General features: G+C 49.9%; 2 protein-coding genes across 2 annotated transcripts; one reads left to right on the top strand and one right to left on the bottom strand.

Annotated features, from left to right (window-relative positions):
* Positions 1 to 2,461: 2,461 nt before the first annotated feature.
* On the bottom strand, positions 2,462 to 3,425 carry LOC109691078 (tubulin alpha-4A chain-like). Its single transcript, XM_074071776.1, has one exon. The coding sequence runs from the start codon at positions 3,395 to 3,397 to the stop codon at positions 2,510 to 2,512; it is 888 nt and encodes a 295-aa protein (XP_073927877.1). The 5' UTR covers positions 3,398 to 3,425; the 3' UTR covers positions 2,462 to 2,509.
* Positions 3,426 to 14,175: 10,750 nt separating this feature from the next.
* Positions 14,176 to 18,011, top strand: LOC109691074 (tubulin alpha-4A chain). Its single transcript, XM_020170825.2, has 4 exons — positions 14,176 to 14,331; positions 16,090 to 16,312; positions 16,607 to 16,755; positions 16,969 to 18,011. The coding sequence occupies exons 1-4, from the start codon at positions 14,206 to 14,208 to the stop codon at positions 17,938 to 17,940; spliced, it is 1,470 nt and encodes a 489-aa protein (XP_020026414.2). The 5' UTR covers positions 14,176 to 14,205; the 3' UTR covers positions 17,941 to 18,011.
* The last annotated feature ends 918 nt before the right edge of the window (positions 18,012 to 18,929 follow it).

The following is an 18,929-nucleotide window of genomic DNA, read 5'->3' as shown; positions in this document are numbered from 1 at the left end:
CCAGGGTGCTGAGAGTAGAGCAGTAAGGAACAAAGCCTTGTTCCCAGGGAGCTTCCGTTCCAGTGGGTATAATGACCATAGTGACCTTAGGATTAGGCAAGTTAATGTGCACACATTATCTTGCACATAGTATTTGCTCAATAAATGACAGCAACTTCTCAGGGTTTGAAAGGTTCCCAAAGTAACTGTCTTCTCTCCCCAAGTTTGAAACTAGAGAAAAGAAAGACACAGGAGTCAGATAGATGGAGATTATAAAGTTGGCTCTTTTAGTGTGTGTGGGGGTGGGGGGGGATCATTGAAGATATAGCTTAGCTAGTCAGCCAAAATGAGCTGCTAAATATATCCTCTGGGGAACATGTCATTACGCTGACTTAAATCCATGTTCCCAGACCATGGTCACTCATACTTGACTCAGAATAAACTATTTTCTTATTTCCTTAAAAAAATAATAACGTTGGGGCCGGGCGCCAGTGGTTCACACCTGTAATCCTAGCTTCTCAGGATTCAGAGATCAGAAGGATCAAGGTTCAAAGCCAGCCTGAGCAAATAGGTCACAAAACCCTATCCTGAAAACATCCTTCACAAAAAACGACTGATGGGGTGGCTCAAGTTGTAGGCCCTGAGATCAAACCCCAGTGCCACAAAAAAATAAATAAAAAATAAAGCTGGGGACGTGTCTCAAGTGGTAGAGTGCCTGTTTTGCAAGCATGAGACCCTGATTTCAAACCCCAGTACCACCAACCTGCTGAATTAAATTAGTGTCACCACAACACACACACATACACACAAACTGCAGGCCTCTCTTCTGAGAATAGAGTTTTAGTTTAAAACTTCAAAGAGGAGTTAAGAATAGTAATTCCCAGAGAGGGAGGAAGCTGCTGGGTGGGGGGGCATGTCCATTTTCTTCTCTAACACCCCTCCCCCAACATCCTCTTCTTTACGTACTCTATACCAAATGAGGAGAGGAAGAAGTCCATTTCCTGCCCTGTGTGGCATCCTAGAGTTGTGCCACTGGGGTGGGTGCTGGTGATGTGCCTGCTTTCTCTGAGATCCACTCTGCACCCTTCCTGCCCTCCTCTATACCTCACAGGGCTGCACACCCTGTGTCCTGGGTCCCCTTGTCCACTAGGTTCCATCTAGGTTCAGTTGATGGGAACCATCGGCTGGAGCTTGACGGTGAAGGAAGGGAGAAGTCAGAGTATTTCTCACCCTCTCCCAAATCCAATGGTTTCTCAGTTCTGATCATGTCTTCTCTTTGAATCTTGCCAAAAATCTCTCCTTCTTGGTCCCTCCTACTTCACCTGGTAGCTCTGCTATGATTCCAGCTCCCAATTGGTAATCCCAGCACCCAGGTTCTTGAATTGCATCTCATCATTCCATTTTTCCAGCTGGAGGGGTGACAACAGCTTCCCGATGTTGTTAACATGGGGATTGCCCTTCCAGCCTCCCATCTTGGAAACTACCACCAAGCTTGGGAAAAGGAGACTGCAAGGAGTGAACTGAGGGAAACACTGAGAACAGAATGTCTCCTGGGGAGGGCATGGTCTTAGTTCCAACACCTCAATGGAGCCAGCAGGGGTTCCAGGAGGCCCATATGAAAGGATTTAAGGACACCACCCAGCTGGAAGTTGGGACTTGAAGCAAGTGTTTACATGTCATGAGGGACAAGGCTGAAAAAAGGTCAGATGTCTTCATGAAAAAGCAGTAAGGGCTGGAGATTACTGAGAAGTAAGCTCCTCCACCAGCCATTCCCCCTTCCTCACCGTGACTAAGCCACTGCCAGCCTGCCAGCTTCTGGACTCATTGTACCTGACCTCCTGCCTAGAGAAGAAAGGCCTCCAGACTGCAGCATGGGCTGGTGAGCACAAGTCACATCCACCTGCTCTAATGCACTGCTTTGGATCCTCCAGCACCCCACGCTCCTGTTGCAGCCCTGAGTTTGCTCTGGCTGACATCACAGGGTGCAACTTCACAGCACCCCCTCCTCCCCTGGGACTTCCTGTTGACATGCAGCCCAGAAGTGGAGAGACTTGATGCTCTATGGGGGCAGGAGGAAGGTTTAACCAACAGAAGAAAGAGCCAGTTCATAAGCTCCCCTGCCTCCCCACCCCACCCCACCCCCGCCCACTCACCCAAGGATAACCTGGAGATGCCCTTTGTTCAGCTGCATCTTCTCTGGGGTGAATTTGCCCTCCTTCCCTGCATTACTCTCATTGGCCCTCATTCTGCTCCCTGGAATTGCACTCTAATGAAATCTAAAAACAGATCTGCCTTCTGGGGAACCCAGGCTGACACCAGCCTCCCTTTCTCTCACGGAAGAGAAACCCTCTCCCATGATTTTTCCCAAGAGGAAAAGACACAGGTCAGACAATGAAGCTGCAGCACTTTATTTAGGACAGATGCACATGATCTCCTGGTACTCATCATCTCCTCGTCCCTCCCTCCCCCTCCACACCATCCACGCCTACTTCCTCACAATAAACATAGTGAATCGGCTCTAGACAGCTGTCTATTCTTCTCCCTCCTCCTCGTCCTCATAGGAGTCGATGCCTACTTCCTCATAATCCTTCTCCAGGGCAGCCATATCCTCCCGGGCCTCAGAGAACTCGCCCTCCTCCATGCCCTCACCCACGTGCCAGTGTACAAAAGCCCTCTTGGCATACATCAGGTCGAACTTGTGGTCCAGGCGGGCCCAGGCCTCAGCAATGGCGGTCGTGTTGCTCAGCATGCACACAGCACGCTGCACCTTGGCCAGGTCACCCCCAGGCACCACAGTGGGAGGCTGGTAGTTGATACCAACCTTGAAGCCCGTGGGGCACCAGTCCACAAACTGGATGCTGCGCTTGGTCTTGATGGCAGCTATGGCGGCGTTGACGTCCTTGGGCACCACATCTCCACGGTACAGCAGGCAGCAGGCCATGTACTTGCCGTGCCGTGGGTCACACTTCACCATCTGGTTGGCAGGCTCAAAGCACGCATTGGTAATCTCTGCCACTGACAGCTGCTCGTGGTAAGCCTTCTCTGCAGAGATGACTGGTGCATAGGTGGCCAGGGGGAAGTGGATGCGAGGGTAGGGCACCAGGTTGGTCTGGAACTCTGTCAGGTCCACGTTGAGGGCCCCATCAAAGCGCAGGGAAGCTGTGATGGAGGAGACGATTTGGCTGATGAGGTGGTTGAGGTTGGTGTATGTTGGGCGCTCGATGTCCAGGTTGCGGCGACAGATGTCATAGATGGCCTCGTTGTCCACCATGAAGGCACAGTCTGAGTGCTCCAGGGTGGTGTGGGTAGTTAGGATGGAGTTGTAGGGCTCGACCACAGCTGTGGACACCTGGGGGGCTAGGTAGACAGAGAACTCCAGCTTGGATTTCTTGCCATAGTCAACAGAGAGCCGCTCCATCAGGAGGGAGGTGAAGCCAGAGCCGGTGCCCCCTCCAAAGCTGTGGAAGATGAGTAATCCTTGGAGTCCTGTGCACTGGTCAGCCTTTCCAGTGAAGGGGAAGAGAAATGCAGGGTGTGAAGCACAGCTGGCCAGAAAGGAAGAACCAGCTTGTGATATTTCAATATCCCCCAAAGCTTCATGAAATCCTTGGGAGTCTTTTCCAAAAGCACAGAGATTGACATGGGGAGGGCCCACTCCTCCCTTTCCTTTCTACAGCCTCCCAAGATCTTTCACACACAGCTCTCTTGAATCATTTTTGTCATCATATCTTGCCAATCCCACCCAGCTTCATACCTGTTCTCCCCTGATTTAACATCAGATGTTTGTAGTGGCTGTCTCTTCTGAAATCAACCATCCTTAGTGGAAGCCAAAGTCAATCATAGATCCTTGGGCTAGCATTCTTTGTGCCCCTGATATTCACAGGTAATTCTGCCCACATTCTTGCAATAAAAGGTGATATTCTGGGGGTGATTATATATACTTCTATACCTTGGCCATACAGCTCATCAACATGTTTGCACAAGGGACCACCATGTCTAGCCCTGGGCCAGTCACTACAGAAGATAAAGAAGCCACCTGGCTCTAGGCTGGAACTGCAGTGGGCCTCCCCTGATCAGAGTGCAGGGCTCCTCCTCACTAATCCTAGACCTCCTCCTTATTCAGGAGGCTCTGCCAGGTGCTAAAGCTGCCCTTCTCCAGTCTGGTTTCCTGAGCACTCTATGACAAGAATCCAGACATCCTGCCCCAGCCCTCAGCCTTCCCTCACCAGCTTCCGAATCCGGTCCAGCACCAGGTCGATGAGCTCCTTTCCAATGGTGTAGTGGCCTTAGGCATGGTTATTGGCAGCATCCTCCTTGCCTGTAATGAGCTGCTCGGGATGGAATAGCTGGCAGTATGTGCCTGTCCGAACTTCATCTGCAATGGACAGAGTTTGGGGCCCCACCTCTCCTTGAAGTCCGGTTCACTAACCAGAGAATACCTAGAGGGAATGGGGTTACCAAGCCTCAGATTCTACCCCAGAGGCACTGCACTCAAGCTGCTGTGATTACCCTGCCTTGGCATGTTATCCAATGCATGGAAAGAGATATAGGGTGGCCTTGGGACTCAATAGCTGAGTGACAGTTATTCTATAGATCTGGACTTCTAACTGGCTGCAACAACTGAAAGCTATAACCACTAACTCTTGCACTCTCCAGTGGTGGACTAGGACTTGTGCATTTAGGGGCAAGGCTAGGGCAGGGACTGATCACCACTCACCAATCACAGTATGTTCCAGGTCCACAAACACAGCCCTTGGCACATGTTTTCCAGCCCCAGTTTCACTAAAGAAGGTATTAAAGGAGTCATCCCCTCCCCCAATAGTCTTGTCACTGGGTATCTGCCCATCTGGTTGGATTCCATGTTCCAGGCAGTAGTGCTCCCAGCAAGCATTGCCAATCTGCACACTGGCCTGCCCCACGTGGACTGAGATGCACTCACACTGAGTGGGCAAAGGGCAGAGAACAGCCTTAAAGAGAAGCATATCATGGCCAGACACGGTTCCTGTCCATCTTCTGTGGTTCTTTGTCTGGGGGCCAGAGTTCCTGAACTTTGCTGTCCTTGCCCCACCTCCTCTGTCTGAACATTTACTGGTGGCATTGAGGCCAACAGGCACAGGCTGTAGGGGCTAGGCCAAAACTCTTGGAGGAAGTAGATGTGGGAAGATCTAAGATGATAGAACTTTGCTCAATGACTAAGCACCTCAATGAGGAACATGAAGGGGGTCAGACAAGTCTGGCAGACTATGATTATCAACCCATCCATGTGCAGAAAGAAATGGGGAGCCATTGGTGAGGGAAGCAAGAGAAAATATTACAGAGCTAAAGCAGGGGAAAACATTATCACCAAATTTGGAATAATGGTTCTCTCTGTCAAGGAACGTAGGTGGATGCAATTGAACAATTCTATTTGTCAAGTTTGGTAGCTAGTATTCATTACATTATTCCTTACACTTTTTGGCATGGCTGAAATATTTTGTTTTTAATGAGGTTGCTTTCCCCAAAGATGTAACATATCAAGAGCCTTGATTTATTGTTTTTAGAAGGCTGTAATTAATCCATAAGGAATCTGTATCCCAGCCCTATGACTTCTCTACTTGTCTTGAGCAAGAGTCTTCTTTGTCAGCATCCTACTATGAAATGGGAGCAATAAGAAGCTCCCTTTTGTAGAAAGAATGATTGTGAGGGTTGAATGAAAGGATATCTGGCCCATGCACTAAGATCTCCAGACTGATCTCCCACTCCCCAATCCCTGGTGCATGATAAAAGAAGGTAATCAGCTAAGGGAAGGCTTTAGGGATGCAAGCCAAGAAATCCCCAGGTCTGGGAGTGGGGCTGACTAGTCTCACCCATCACCTGGTAAAGCCAGCACCTGAGCCCGCTCAGGATCTGCCCACAAAACCATACACCGCCTTGGCCCCTAGAACTGCCAGCCTACACAGGGTGTCTCTGGCCTCACAGAAAACAATGTTCCATACTGTAGGGCAGCAGGCCTGGGACAAAGAGCTTGGCCTCTGGAGTCACACAGACCTGTCCTCTAGGACCTTGGATCTGTTACTTTGCCTCAGTTTCCAGAGAACTCCAGAAGACTTTGTCGTGTTATTTAGTTCCTATTTAATAAGCACTAATTAGATGCTGGAAACTACATTATGAACTTCCCATTCATTATCTCACCTAATCTTCTTAATAATCCCCTTAGGTAGGTAGGTAGTTACAAACCAGGAAACTGACCCTGAACCTGTTTCAACTGAGCAAAGGTAGGCATATTCAGAGCAGGGGCAGCCAGGGAAGCCTGGCTTCTACTCTGTCTGGTGGAGAGACAGTTAAGATCAAACGTGGGCTGGACACCGGGCTCCAGTGCTAGAGCACCTGCCTATCAAGCACAAAGCTCTGAGTTTGAATCCCAGTAGCACCAAATTTAAAAAAAGGATATCAAATATGCCCCATGCACAGCACAGCAATTCTAGAGAGATGGCACAATTCCCTCTCCCTTCCATCTCCCACTGATCTGTCACTGAAATGAGGGGGTCACAAAGGTGCAAAAGATGGGCAGAAAAGAGGGAGAAATCAGGGAGCTGCAGTTTCTATGGAGGACCTGTCCCCACAGCAGGGAGGAGGAACCAGAGTCCAAGGACAAATCTGCACCTCCAGCAGGGATGGAGATTCAGCCAGTATGGAAAGTGCTCAAGCTTTCTGCTCAAGTCCTACTTACCCTCCACGCCCCAGCCCTAAGTTCAGATCCCTTCAGCAGGCTCCACCACCCCCAGACCTACTGCTGTAGCCATCATCCTTTCTTTCCCCTCCCACAAACCAGCACACTTGGGAACCACATACACAACCAGAAGTCTTTTCTATGTCCCACCACACGCTGTAGCTCTGAGCACCTGGATGCCCAAACTTTCTCTCACACCAGCCATCTAGACCTCTGGACCCTCAGGGTTCTTGCTCAGCTTCCCTACCCCTGCTCACCATGCTGGCTGGCTGAGGTCTAGCTGGGAGCTGCTGTCAGTGTCTGCCACTGAATAGGAACAGGGAAGAATCAGCAAGAGACCCACTGCCAGGCCTCTTTATACACTCTGGTTGCTCTCAGGGGGGATATTGTTAGAAACGGTGGCCCCAGGAGGGCTGGCCTGCTGACTTGGTTACAGGCCAACGGGGCCTGGTTACACACAGGGGAGCCAGGTGGGGTGGGCAGAGGAAGGGCCAGGATTAGTAACCCCACACAGGTATCCAGGTCCCTAGGGACCTGGTGTCACTGGTCACACAGTCCCATTTCCTGGTGGCAGCCCAGCCCGAACAGGTGGGAGAGGATTTAGAAATCAAGCCCCCAGAGCTCCAGTATGGCCCCTATTGCACATGGTTAGCAAGGGCTGGAAGAAAAGCATGGGTGGGACTGAGACAATATCTGCAGCTATCCAGAAATAATGAGTCTTCGGGCAAGCAATCAAGTCCAGGACATTCTAGGTAGAACTCAAAAGGTCATGGAACATAAGGAGCAAGAATCTATTAGGGAACCCCATGTCTAATACTTACAAGCGCTTAGCTGCTTTTGGCCTCAGTTTTCCCATCTATAGAATGGGGAGAGTACGTATTATGAAGCTCAAATAAGGTAAACTTTCTTAAGTGCTTAGGATGAAATTGCTGCTGTTCTCCACCTGAAAAGCAAGATAATGAGCAGGGCTATTCTTAAAAGTCTCTCCCACATTCATTGTAAATCATGGCTGTATTGGACTGGCCTAATGTCTCCGCAGGAGTCTCCTTATGGCCTGGCAAAGTTCTGAAACAATATATTAATCTCTAGCATTTGTGTCCTGCTATATATATATATGTATTTTTTTTCTCTTTTTTTGCAATGCTGAGGCTTGAACTTAGGGCCTTCACTTTGAGCCACTCCACCAGCCCTTTTTTGTGATGGGTCTTTTGGAGATAGGGTCTCATGAACTATTTGCCCAGTCTGGCCTCAAACCAAGATCCTCCTGCTCTCTGCCTCCTGAGTAACTAAGATTACAGGTGTGAGCCACCAGTAAATCAGCCTTATTTCTAAAAAGAAATTCCTATATGAACACAGCCAAGTCTACATTAAATTATGTGATGTTGTTAGTTTTCAAAACTGCTTTATAATTCCTAAGGCAGCTTTGTCCCTTATCTCTTTTGACTCCCTCAGCAGGAGGGAGTGAGGTAGGCAAGGCAGCCCTCAGGTGGCCATGATGAAGGAAAGGAAATTGAAGTCTCTTATGTCCTGTCCAAGGACACCTGGGGGTTCATTAGTGGTGGAATCAGGGCTCATCTGAGATTCAGGCTCTGTTTCTCTTTCCATATGGTAGTGTTAACAGCTCCTCCTGTGTCTTCTATCTCCTTCCTCTCAGACTTCAATTCCATGGCCAGGGACGGTCACTCCCTTGCATACCCCTCCACTCTCTTGCCTCCTTTGAACTTCAGCATCCTTGTTTGACTAAAGCACACCCCAGTTACATTCCTTTCTTGTTCTGTGCCTGCACTGACCTAGCTAAACAGTGGCTGTGAAAAACCAAGCTCCCACTTCAAATGAATGACCACTAGTCTCCAATGGACCCTAATACTGCCAGGATTCTACACGGCATTTCTCCACTCCCTCCTCCAGATAGCAACCACAATCAGGAATAGACATGCCAGAGTTAGCAACTGAAAGTATTTTATTTAGCAACTCTATCCAGGAAGTAGTTGCTAATGTAAAATTCCAGATACCGGGGCCAATGGCAGGAGAGTTATTTTGAGATGGAGGGAAGGAGTTAGGAAACCTTTCATCACCCACATGCCAGGAAATGACCCAGAATTTCCAGATGGCTAACTCTGGCTCTGAATTGAAGTCTCTAAAGCTAGAATTCTTCTCTCTTGCTTTTGGAATGAGTAGGCCTAGAGAGAAGACATCAACAACCAACACATCAAAGGTCAGTAAGTCAGCGTGGCATCATGGCACATACCTAGCAACTTGGGAGACTGAGGCAGAAGGGCTGAGAGTTCAAGGCCAGTCTAGGCAATTTAAAGAGACCCTGTCTCAAAATAAAATTTTAAAGGGAGCTGGTGGTGGGGGGACTGGTGGAGTGGCTCAAGTGGAAGGGCCCTTGCTTAGCAAGCATGAAGCCCTGAGTTAAAACCCTGGTACTGCCAAAAAAGAAAAAGAATATTAAACCCAATATATCAAAAATACTCTCATTCCAATACATAGTCAAATAAAGTATTGAGATAGTAAAAAAAAAAAAAAAAGGTTGGGGGGGGTAGCTGGGGATGTAGCCCAGTGGTTTAAAAAAAAAAAAAGCCAGGCATCAGTGGCTCACGCTTATAACCCTAGCTACTTGAGAAGGTTGACATTGGGAGGATCACGGTTCAAGTCCAGCCCAGGTAAATTGTTCACAAGATCCATCTCCAAAATAACCAGACCAAAATAGAATGAAAGTATGGTGGAGTACCTGCTTTGCAAGGCTGAAGCTCTGTTTTCAAACTCCAGTCCTGCCCCCCACCAAAGAAAAAAGTAAACTAAGCGTCCTGCTGGGTTGCTCCATGAAAGTCAGAGACCTAAGGAATTATTATTATCCAGATACAGAGATTTGGAGCCCAGTAGGCTTACTAGGCCAAAAACTCTCTTGTGTAGCTCTTACACTTTTTTTGTATAGGCCTTTGGAATTAGACATCTCACAGTCAGCCCAGGCATCGCCAATTCTACTATCTGGATGGCAGGTGGCAGAGTTGAAAGAGACTGAGATTTTTCAAGCATATGGGGCTGGTAGAGTGGCTCAGGTTATAGAGTGCCTTGCGTAGCAAGTGTGAGGCCCTAAATTCAAATCCCAGCATGGCAAAAGAAAAAAAAAAAAGTAAAGAGAAAACTTATGAATGTATCTAAGTTATAAAATAAGAGGCAGTCAATGCTCTTAATTCCTTCAAAAAATATTAACTGGTGGCTGCTATGTGCCAAGTCCTGGTCCAGGTACTGGGAATACAGTGGAGGACAAGAAAGTCTTTTAAGGAGCTTAGTTTTTTGGTAGGGAAAACAGACAATGAACAAATAATAAAATTTCAGACAGCAATGGCACATGAAGAAAATGAAACAGGCTAAAGGAATCGAAAGACACGGGAGGCTACTACTTTAGGTTGAGCAGAGAAGCTGGAGCTAGATTTCTAAGAAGCTGATATTTGAACTGAGAACTGAATGAAAAGCCGGCCATGACAATACAGAAAAAATAGTGCTCCAGGCTGAGAGAGGAGCGAGCACAAAATTTCATAGACTGGAGCAACCCAGCATGTTCAAAGAAACAGAGGGAGGAAGGGGGAAGAGCTTCCAAGACAGATCACGAGAGAAAAGGAGCCTGAAAGGGAATGGCTTTGCTGTGAGCACAGTGAGAAGGTTTTAAGAACGTGCCACTGCTGCTTCTGTGTGGAGAAAGCAGTATATGGATTCAAGGTAAATCCAAGAAACTGCTTGGGAGGCTGCCGCAGGCATCCAGGAATGAGGGGAGGGTGTTTTGGACTGAAATTGTAGCAGTGGGGTGATGAGAAGCAGCTGGGTTTGAAGCAAAGCAAAGGGCTGATGTGGGGCGTGGCAGACTCCCAAACAGCCTTGCCTGTCCCTGCCCACACTTCTTTGCTGGCAGCGTCCTCATTTTGTTTAAGTATTCCTTCTTCTACTTGCTTAAAGAAGATGGCTTTTCCTCTTTCCCTTCCTATATCTTCCTTCCCCTTTCCTTCCCTTCTCTCCCTCACCTTCCCTTCTCTAACTCTCCCTCTCTCCCTGCTTGCTTGCTTACTTGCTTTCTTCCTTCCTTCCTTTTTAGGTTTTGTTTGGGGGCGGGGGTTGCTTTAAGGAAAGGGTTTTCTCTCTAGTAAAGAGAAATGTGGGAAGAAACCCCTCTCCCCTGCCTTAAGACAGTGTCATATGAGGACCTGATACTTAGAGCTGCTGCAGCCACCTTATAATCATGAGGGAAAATGTCATCAGCCCATTGAGGATGCCAGAACAAAAAGCTGGAAATACCGGAGTTATTGATGACATCACTAAATCAAGTCTGGAACTGTCCTACACACCGATTTGTAATGGGATAATGAATATCCTCATTGTTTAAGCCATGAGTAGTTATGGTTTCCACTATCTACAGCCAAACAGTTCTAATGAGAGTGGGGAGAGAAGAGGATGAGAGAAATGTGATCCTAGGTTCTCAATCTTTGGGTACAGATGTTGTTCACTACCACTGGGATGCCTAGAACAGAAGTAGGCTTGGCAGGGAGTAGGTGAGGGTAGAAATTGAGGATTGCACTATGACTGTGCCATGTTTGAGGTGTCTAATGGGCTTTCAAGTGGAGACATCAAGTAACCAAATAGACATGAATCTGAAGTTCAGAGCAGAGGTCTGAAATGAAGACAGAAATTTGAGAGTCACATCCAGGACATGCATTTATTTTTTCTTTTGTTGTGTGAGAATGTATACAGCCTAGTTCTGCTTCTTTTTGATTGGACCTAGAAATGTTACGAGAACTTTCTACAATGGATATTGAAACAAATACTTCAAAGTAGCGATAATATAATAAAGACCCTTAGTCAGGTGTGGTAGCACATATCTGTAATCCCAGCACACAAGAGGTTGAGGCAGGAGGATGGCGAATTTGAGGACAGCCTGAGTTACATAGTGAGACCCCATCTCAAAAATAAATAAAACCCTCTATCACTTCTACAAAATCTTTCACCATATAAGGTATCATAGTCACAGGTTCCAGAGATTGAAATGTGAGTATCTTGGGGAGGGGGCGTTATTCTGCCTACTACAGTTGCTATTGGAAATGCAGACCTCCTATGACCAGAGCTTCAAGTTCCAAGGTAAACTAAACATCCAAGGTTTTAATATGACTGCAGAGAAAAGCACAACAGACTGACTACTGTCCTTAGAAAGGCCTGAATATAAGGTTGGCCCTTGCCTGCCGTCTGGGATCTGGTACTCAGTGTGTTCTGATAAGGATTGATCATTGTACCTAGACTTTCTGTGAACAATAAGACTTATGCCAAATACCTACTTTTCTTTTAGAAGTCTGGAATTTTGTTATGTGCTAGCCAGAAGTGCTTATGTGACAATAAAATACCTGCTACTCAGTCTCCAGTGAGCCTCCTTGGGCAGAAATATTGCATTTTATTTTGAAGGAAGAGTATACTTTGTGTGAGTCCTAAAGGGACTCCCAGATTCCTTCAGACTCCACCTGTCATTCCTCTTCTGATCCAGATGTGCATCCTTACTACATCACCGCAGTCTGAACCATGAACACAACTGTGATGACAAATAAAATATTTCTGAGAAGGAATTTGACCTCCAGGCTGCCAATTTGCAACTTCTGTCTTCTTAGAGCCCCGTCTCTGAAGTAGATCAAGTCATCACATACACACTTAGCGAATGCTTAGCATAGTTGCTAAGAACTGGGGACACACAAGGTACCAGAGGCTCATGCCTGTAATCCTAGCTACTTGGGAGGTTGAGATTAGGAGGATCATGGTTCAAGGCCAGCCTGGGTAAATAGTTCTTGAAACATCCCCCCATCTCCAAAATAACCATAGTAAAAATGAATGGAAGTGTGGGTCAAGGGGTAGAGTATCCATTTTGCAAACAGGAAGTCCTAAGTTCAAACCCCTGTCCCATTTTCACCCCCCCCAAAAAAAGAACTAGCGACACAAAAATGAATGTGTCACAGTCTACCTGCCATAGCCACCTGCTATGTAGTAAGACAGACATGTATGCAAATAACTATCACATAATGTTCTATACAAACTAAAATAAATGTGGACAAAGTGTTCGAAGAACACAAACAATTCTTTATACCATGCTTTGCTGTGTGTGTGCACATCCCCAAATTCATCTGGGCCTCACAGTCCAAAGTTGTCCTCGTTTGACAAATGGAAAACTGCACCTGAAGGTCCAACAGGCTTAGGGGCTTGCCTAAGCTCAAGTCTACTATATTCATTCTGCTGAGGTGGGCGTGTAGAAGAAAAAACACTGGGTGAAGGAAGGTCTGCCATGCTTCTTCCTCTCCAGAGGCCATGACCCCATTTCCCAAAGCAGTTTTCTTTTCATAAATGAGTCTTACTCTCCCAACCAGATTGCAAGTCTACTGGGAAAAGAGACCTTGTCATATTTCACTGTATTCTTTTCTGTGCCTTGCCTAAGTCAAATGCCAATCAGCTATTTTGTTGATAGAAAGTCGCCATCACTGGTTCTTTTGTGATTTTGGGTTGTGTTGTCAGACAGCCCTGGCCCTGGAATAAAAGGATGAAAGGAAAAGCAGGTGAATCCTCTCCAGGTGATGACTACCCTGGGAGACAGGTTTCTTAAGGACGTGCCAAGCAACACATGGGCTCTGCCTCATGAATTTCCCTCATGGAGAGAGACAGCTAGAAAATGTCAGGGAAGGCCCGTCCTTGCGAGAAATGGAAATAAAATGTAGAAAGAAGGAATCGCTTCTGCTGAAAATGCCAAGGATTCGGTGAGGTTAAGTAATTTGCTTTAGGCCTCACAGGGTCATTTCAGGTCCTGAGGGCTGCCAGTTCAGTGCTGCACGGTTCTGGCAGCAGGAAAGCGGGCTGGTGGCCGCTGTGAGGACCCACTGATAGTGACGGCGCTGATGACGGGGCCTCTGATCGGCGGCCGGCCGGCTAGTGGCCGCAGACTCCCTGGGGCAGCCCTCGCAGACAGGCTGGGGGGCTCGGCTCTGTGGGACAGTGTAAGGGACCGGCACCCTGGGGCTCAGACTGTGCAGCTCGCGGTCCTCGGCCGTCCACAGGTGTGGGCGAAAGTCTGCCGTCACGGCCGGGGAACAGCCGGCGGCGTGCCGCTGGAAGGGGTTCCGGGACGACCGTCCGGAGCCCCCAGGGAGGGGGGACTGGGAGGGCACCGGCGAAGGCTGCCTGGAGCCACCTCAAAAGGATTACTGCTTCAGCCGCGCCCGGCCTAAATCAGAACACCTGCAGCACCGGCGCCCGCATGACGCAGGTGCAGTCGAGACGCGCCCTGTCACCGCATCCTGCGTCCCTGCTTCGGACCTCTGGAACCCGAGGTGCCGGCTCAGAACAGGGAAAGAAGGGTTAAAGCCTGGCTCGCTAGTCCTAACCCAAACCCGCCAGGTGAGCTACCAGGGAGCGGCAGTAGAAGGGGATCCGGCTTAGCCCCGCCCCTTAGGGCCGCCTCCCGTTGGGGGCGTGGCCTACAGGCCGCCCAGCCCCTAATGGGAGAGCTAAGCGCGCGGACCCGCCCCCCGGTGTATAAGAACGGTGCGGCACTGCAGCTAGCGCAGTTCTCACTGAGACTCGTCACCCTGACTCTGCGTGAGACACAACCCGGACTCACCATGGTGAGTGCGGCCCCACCGGGATCACACCTGTCCTCTACTTGTCCCTTTCGGGAAGCCTCCCTCCGGGGATGCTTGAGCCCCTCCACCCAACGTTTCCAGGTCTCGGGGAGGTGCAAGGGTTTTGCACACTCTCCAGCCCCCTCCTGGTGCCTTTGGCCTAGTGTGCTGTCCACCTCACCTTCAGAAGCTGGGGATGGGGGTGGGGTGGGATGTCCCACTAGCATAGAGAAACCCTCCTGGCAATTCCATCCTGCCTCACCAAGCGTTTGTGCTCCAACATTCCTGAGAGGAGTCACGCGGTCCTGTGCACAGTCCTTCCCGCGGGTGTAGAAAGACTTGCTTGCCCCCCTGCCCTACATCCCTATCCTTTAGTCCCTGGAACTGATCGAACACGTGCTTGGCGCCAGAAGGTGGGAAGGGGTCAGGTTACTTGGTGCCGCATCCCCTCTCCCCCAAACTGTGCCAACCTCCCGTTCATAGCTTCTCCCCCCCACCCCAGTGACTCAGCACCCCGCTTCTGAGCCAGGAGGGGTGGAGAGAATGGGGTTCGGCCTCTCGAAGCCAGCCGGCCCCTGTCCTACTGGAGCGCGGGTACTCGGAGGACGGGCAGAGACAACTGGCTCTGAGCGACCACGCTGGCCTTGGCCAGGTTGGGGGGAGGGGAAAGAGGTGTGTGTAGGGGGGTAGTATTTATAGCCCAGGAGCGGGACCCGAAACCCAATCCCGGCTTTCGACTGGGAAGTAACTGGAAAGACTCCAGAGGGAGAGCGGATGTAGGGCCCGGGTGCAGGATGGCGCTCACCCTGCCCGAGGCAAGACCGGTCGGTTACCTCTGGGCCCTCACCGCAGGTTCCGCTTCCTTTTCTGGGTATTTGGACACCGTCACCCTGCCATTTCGTTGTAGGAAGGGAGGCTCAGACCCTGCGGACTTTGGTGTTGTAGGGGTTAATTTTGGTCAAGCAGGGACCCAGCCTAAGGCTGCAAGTGGCCCAGGACTCACAACCTTTATTGCCCGCCCTGCGGTCTCCGGTCTCCGCTTACCAGCATTATTGCTGCTAATTCTGTGCGGGCTGACGCGGTGGATGAAGGTGGTGAAGCCACGCAGAGTGTGGGGGTGGAGGTGGGGAGAGGAGCCAGATGGAATTAATCTCCAGAGCCAGATGGGATTTAAAGGTGTAGAGGAGAGGGCATCCTGATAACCGGTGTGGTCAGCTGATGCCAGATTGGAAGGCTGAAAAACATTTTTGCCCACAGGGAAGAAGGGGAGAAGGTTGTAGGCAATTCTAGTTGTTCATTCTCACCCCAAGTGGGGTGGCCTGTGGCTGTAAACTCTGGAAAACCTGTCTCTTCTTAAGCGCTCTAAAAGCCAGGTTTGTGGGCAGAACAGATTGGGAACAGCTGGAAAGTCGCTTATTCTTAGTTACTCAGGCATCTGCCTGTCTCATATGCACGTGCCCTCTTTGTCCTCCTTGAGTGTCCTGTGACTGTGGAAGGGTCATGCAGAGTCACAGTTCTCACCATACAAATTCCTCAACAAGAAGAAGGCTAAGGGGTTGGCCTGCTTGACTGGGTACCTCCAATTTGGGGAGTCCTGTGCAGGGGAACCTGGGGAGGCTGCCAGCCTCTTTCTGACCTCTGCCAGCCTCAAGCCAACTGAGTCATCCTAGCTGGTAGGTGCTAGGGTGGGAGAGAGAGGCTTGTGAAGTGAGGACTTGTGGATGTGGCACTTATGTTGTGATCCCTCTCTTTATCCCTTAGCGTGAATGCATCTCAGTCCATGTGGGTCAGGCAGGTGTCCAGATGGGCAATGCCTGCTGGGAGCTTTACTGCCTGGAACATGGGATTCAGCCTGATGGGCAGATGCCCAGTGACAAGACCATTGGTGGAGGGGATGACTCCTTCACCACATTCTTCTGTGAAACTGGTGCTGGAAAGCATGTGCCTCGGGCAGTATTTGTGGATCTGGAGCCCACTGTAATTGGTGAGGAGAGGGGAGGCACATTGGAGGGAGGTGGACACTGTTTCTCTTGAGGGGGTGTCTAGACCGGTTTTCCTGGCCCTGAAAACTTCTAGCCCCATTGGAAGCTGAAGAAGGGATGCTGATCTCAGGCTGGCATGGGCCGTGGCAGGGTTTCTCTCACACTCTAGTAGCTTAGGCTGACAGAAGAGTTAACTCTTCCATATATTTGGCTGCAGCTACCATGCTGGGTGGGAAGGTCCCTGCTGGGCACAGCCTTTTGACTTTTGCCCTAGCAAAAGGTTTATTCCCTTCCAGATGAAATCCGAAATGGTCCCTACCGACAGCTGTTCCACCCAGAGCAGCTCATCACTGGGAAAGAAGATGCCGCTAACAACTATGCCCGTGGTCACTACACCATCGGCAAAGAGATCATCGACCCCGTACTAGATCGGATCCGCAAGCTGGTGAGAATTTGGCCTGGCAGGGAGGACTTAATGATCAGAAACATATTTTTCAGATCCTTTTTAGTGGCTCATCTCTAACTGTATATGTTCTAGAATGCTATGCTGCTATGAGATACCCAGTTTTTGTCCTGACTTCTGAGATATTTTAGGCATCATGGGGAGAAAGTTCATCAGGCTCCTCCCCTACCTACAGTGCTCTTTCTTGCCTTTCAGTCTGACCAGTGCACAGGACTTCAGGGTTTCCTGGTGTTCCACAGCTTTGGAGGGGGCACCGGCTCTGGCTTCACCTCCCTCTTGATGGAGCGGCTCTCTGTTGACTATGGCAAGAAATCCAAGCTGGAGTTCTCTATCTACCCAGCCCCCCAGGTGTCCACAGCTGTGGTCGAGCCCTACAACTCCATCTTAACTACCCACACCACCCTGGAGCACTCAGACTGTGCCTTCATGGTGGACAACGAGGCCATCTATGACATCTGTCGCCGCAACCTGGACATCGAGCGCCCAACATACACCAACCTCAACCGCCTCATCAGCCAAATCGTCTCCTCCATCACAGCTTCCCTGCGCTTTGATGGGGCCCTCAACGTGGACCTGACAGAGTTCCAGACCAACCTGGTGCCCTACCCTCGCATCCACTTCCCCCTGGCCACCTATGCACCAGTCATCTCTGCAGAGAAGGCTTACCACGAGCAGCTGTCAGTGGCAGAGATTACCAATGCGTGCTTTGAGCCTGCCAACCAGATGGTGAAGTGTGACCCACGGCACGGCAAGTACATGGCCTGCTGCCTGCTGTACCGTGGAGATGTGGTGCCCAAGGACGTCAACGCCGCCATAGCTGCCATCAAGACCAAGCGCAGCATCCAGTTTGTGGACTGGTGCCCCACGGGCTTCAAGGTTGGTATCAACTACCAGCCTCCCACTGTGGTGCCTGGGGGTGACCTGGCCAAGGTGCAGCGTGCTGTGTGCATGCTGAGCAACACGACCGCCATTGCTGAGGCCTGGGCCCGCCTGGACCACAAGTTCGACCTGATGTATGCCAAGAGGGCTTTTGTACACTGGTACGTGGGTGAGGGCATGGAGGAGGGCGAGTTCTCTGAGGCCCGGGAGGATATGGCTGCCCTGGAGAAGGATTATGAGGAAGTAGGCATCGACTCCTATGAGGACGAGGAGGAGGGAGAAGAATAGACAGCTGTCTAGAGCCGATTCACTATGTTTATTGCAAAATCCTTTCGAAATAAACAGTCTCTTGCACGGTTTCTTGTCCCCTCTGTGAATGCTTGAGCTGCTGCTGCTACTGCTTTTGCTGCTGTCTCCACTTGCTGCTTATGACCCTTTTCCCTTCCATGGCTGAAAGTGAGACTTGCCAGGGGCCTTACCAGGCCCAAGAAGGATGATTCCAGGGACCTTAATGTGAGGTCTTATGGCACCCAGGATAGGGAGAAAATGAGGACCAAATCCTGAGCATGTCTGTCTAGCCACAAACTACTGAAGGATACAAATCTTCCAAGTAGGGCTTGATGTCCAGCAGTTTCTGTGTTGGAGAGTTGGACTGCTACTATATTCTTCTGTTGCTTCTGCATTCACCAACTCTGGAAGCAAGGCTTGGCCCAGGTTCCTGTGTGCTTTATGAGGGTTTGGGAACGGGGCTGGGCTGGCCTCAAGTTCCTGGGCATGGAGCCATGGCACATAAGCTTGGGGGATGGGCGGGAACAAGCAGCTTTGCATAGCTTACTGTCTTGCTGCTTTGCTGGGGCTAGGGCTATGCCATTAAAAGTCAGGTTGTCTCCCCTCTGTTTGTGCTTTATTTCGTCCTTAGCCTCCATGCTAGCTGGTGGGAGCCTCCTGTCTAGGCCCTGGGGAAAAATTCAACTTTGCTAATAGGCACCCCAGGACCTACTCTAACGTCAGCATGTAGGGGTGGGCATGGTTGAGGTGGGGCAGGAGGTGCAACCCTGTCCTTGCCTTCCCTCCCTAGTGATTCAGGGACACAGTGCCCTTCCTTCGAGAACAGGTTTCAAGCCCAGCTAAGGCAAGGCATCTGTTTACTCAGCAGAGCAGGCAGGAAGTGGCTGTTGGATACAGCCACACAGCATTAACCTCATTAATTATTAACCATGTGTAAGCCAGAATTATCAGGGAGACAGGGTCAAAATGGCCACCAGCTCCACTCCCCT

Source organism: Castor canadensis, chromosome 4 (assembly GCF_047511655.1).
Source record: "Castor canadensis chromosome 4, mCasCan1.hap1v2, whole genome shotgun sequence".
Lineage (NCBI taxonomy): Eukaryota > Metazoa > Chordata > Mammalia > Rodentia > Castoridae > Castor > Castor canadensis.
This window is presented reverse-complemented; position numbering and strand designations above follow the sequence as displayed.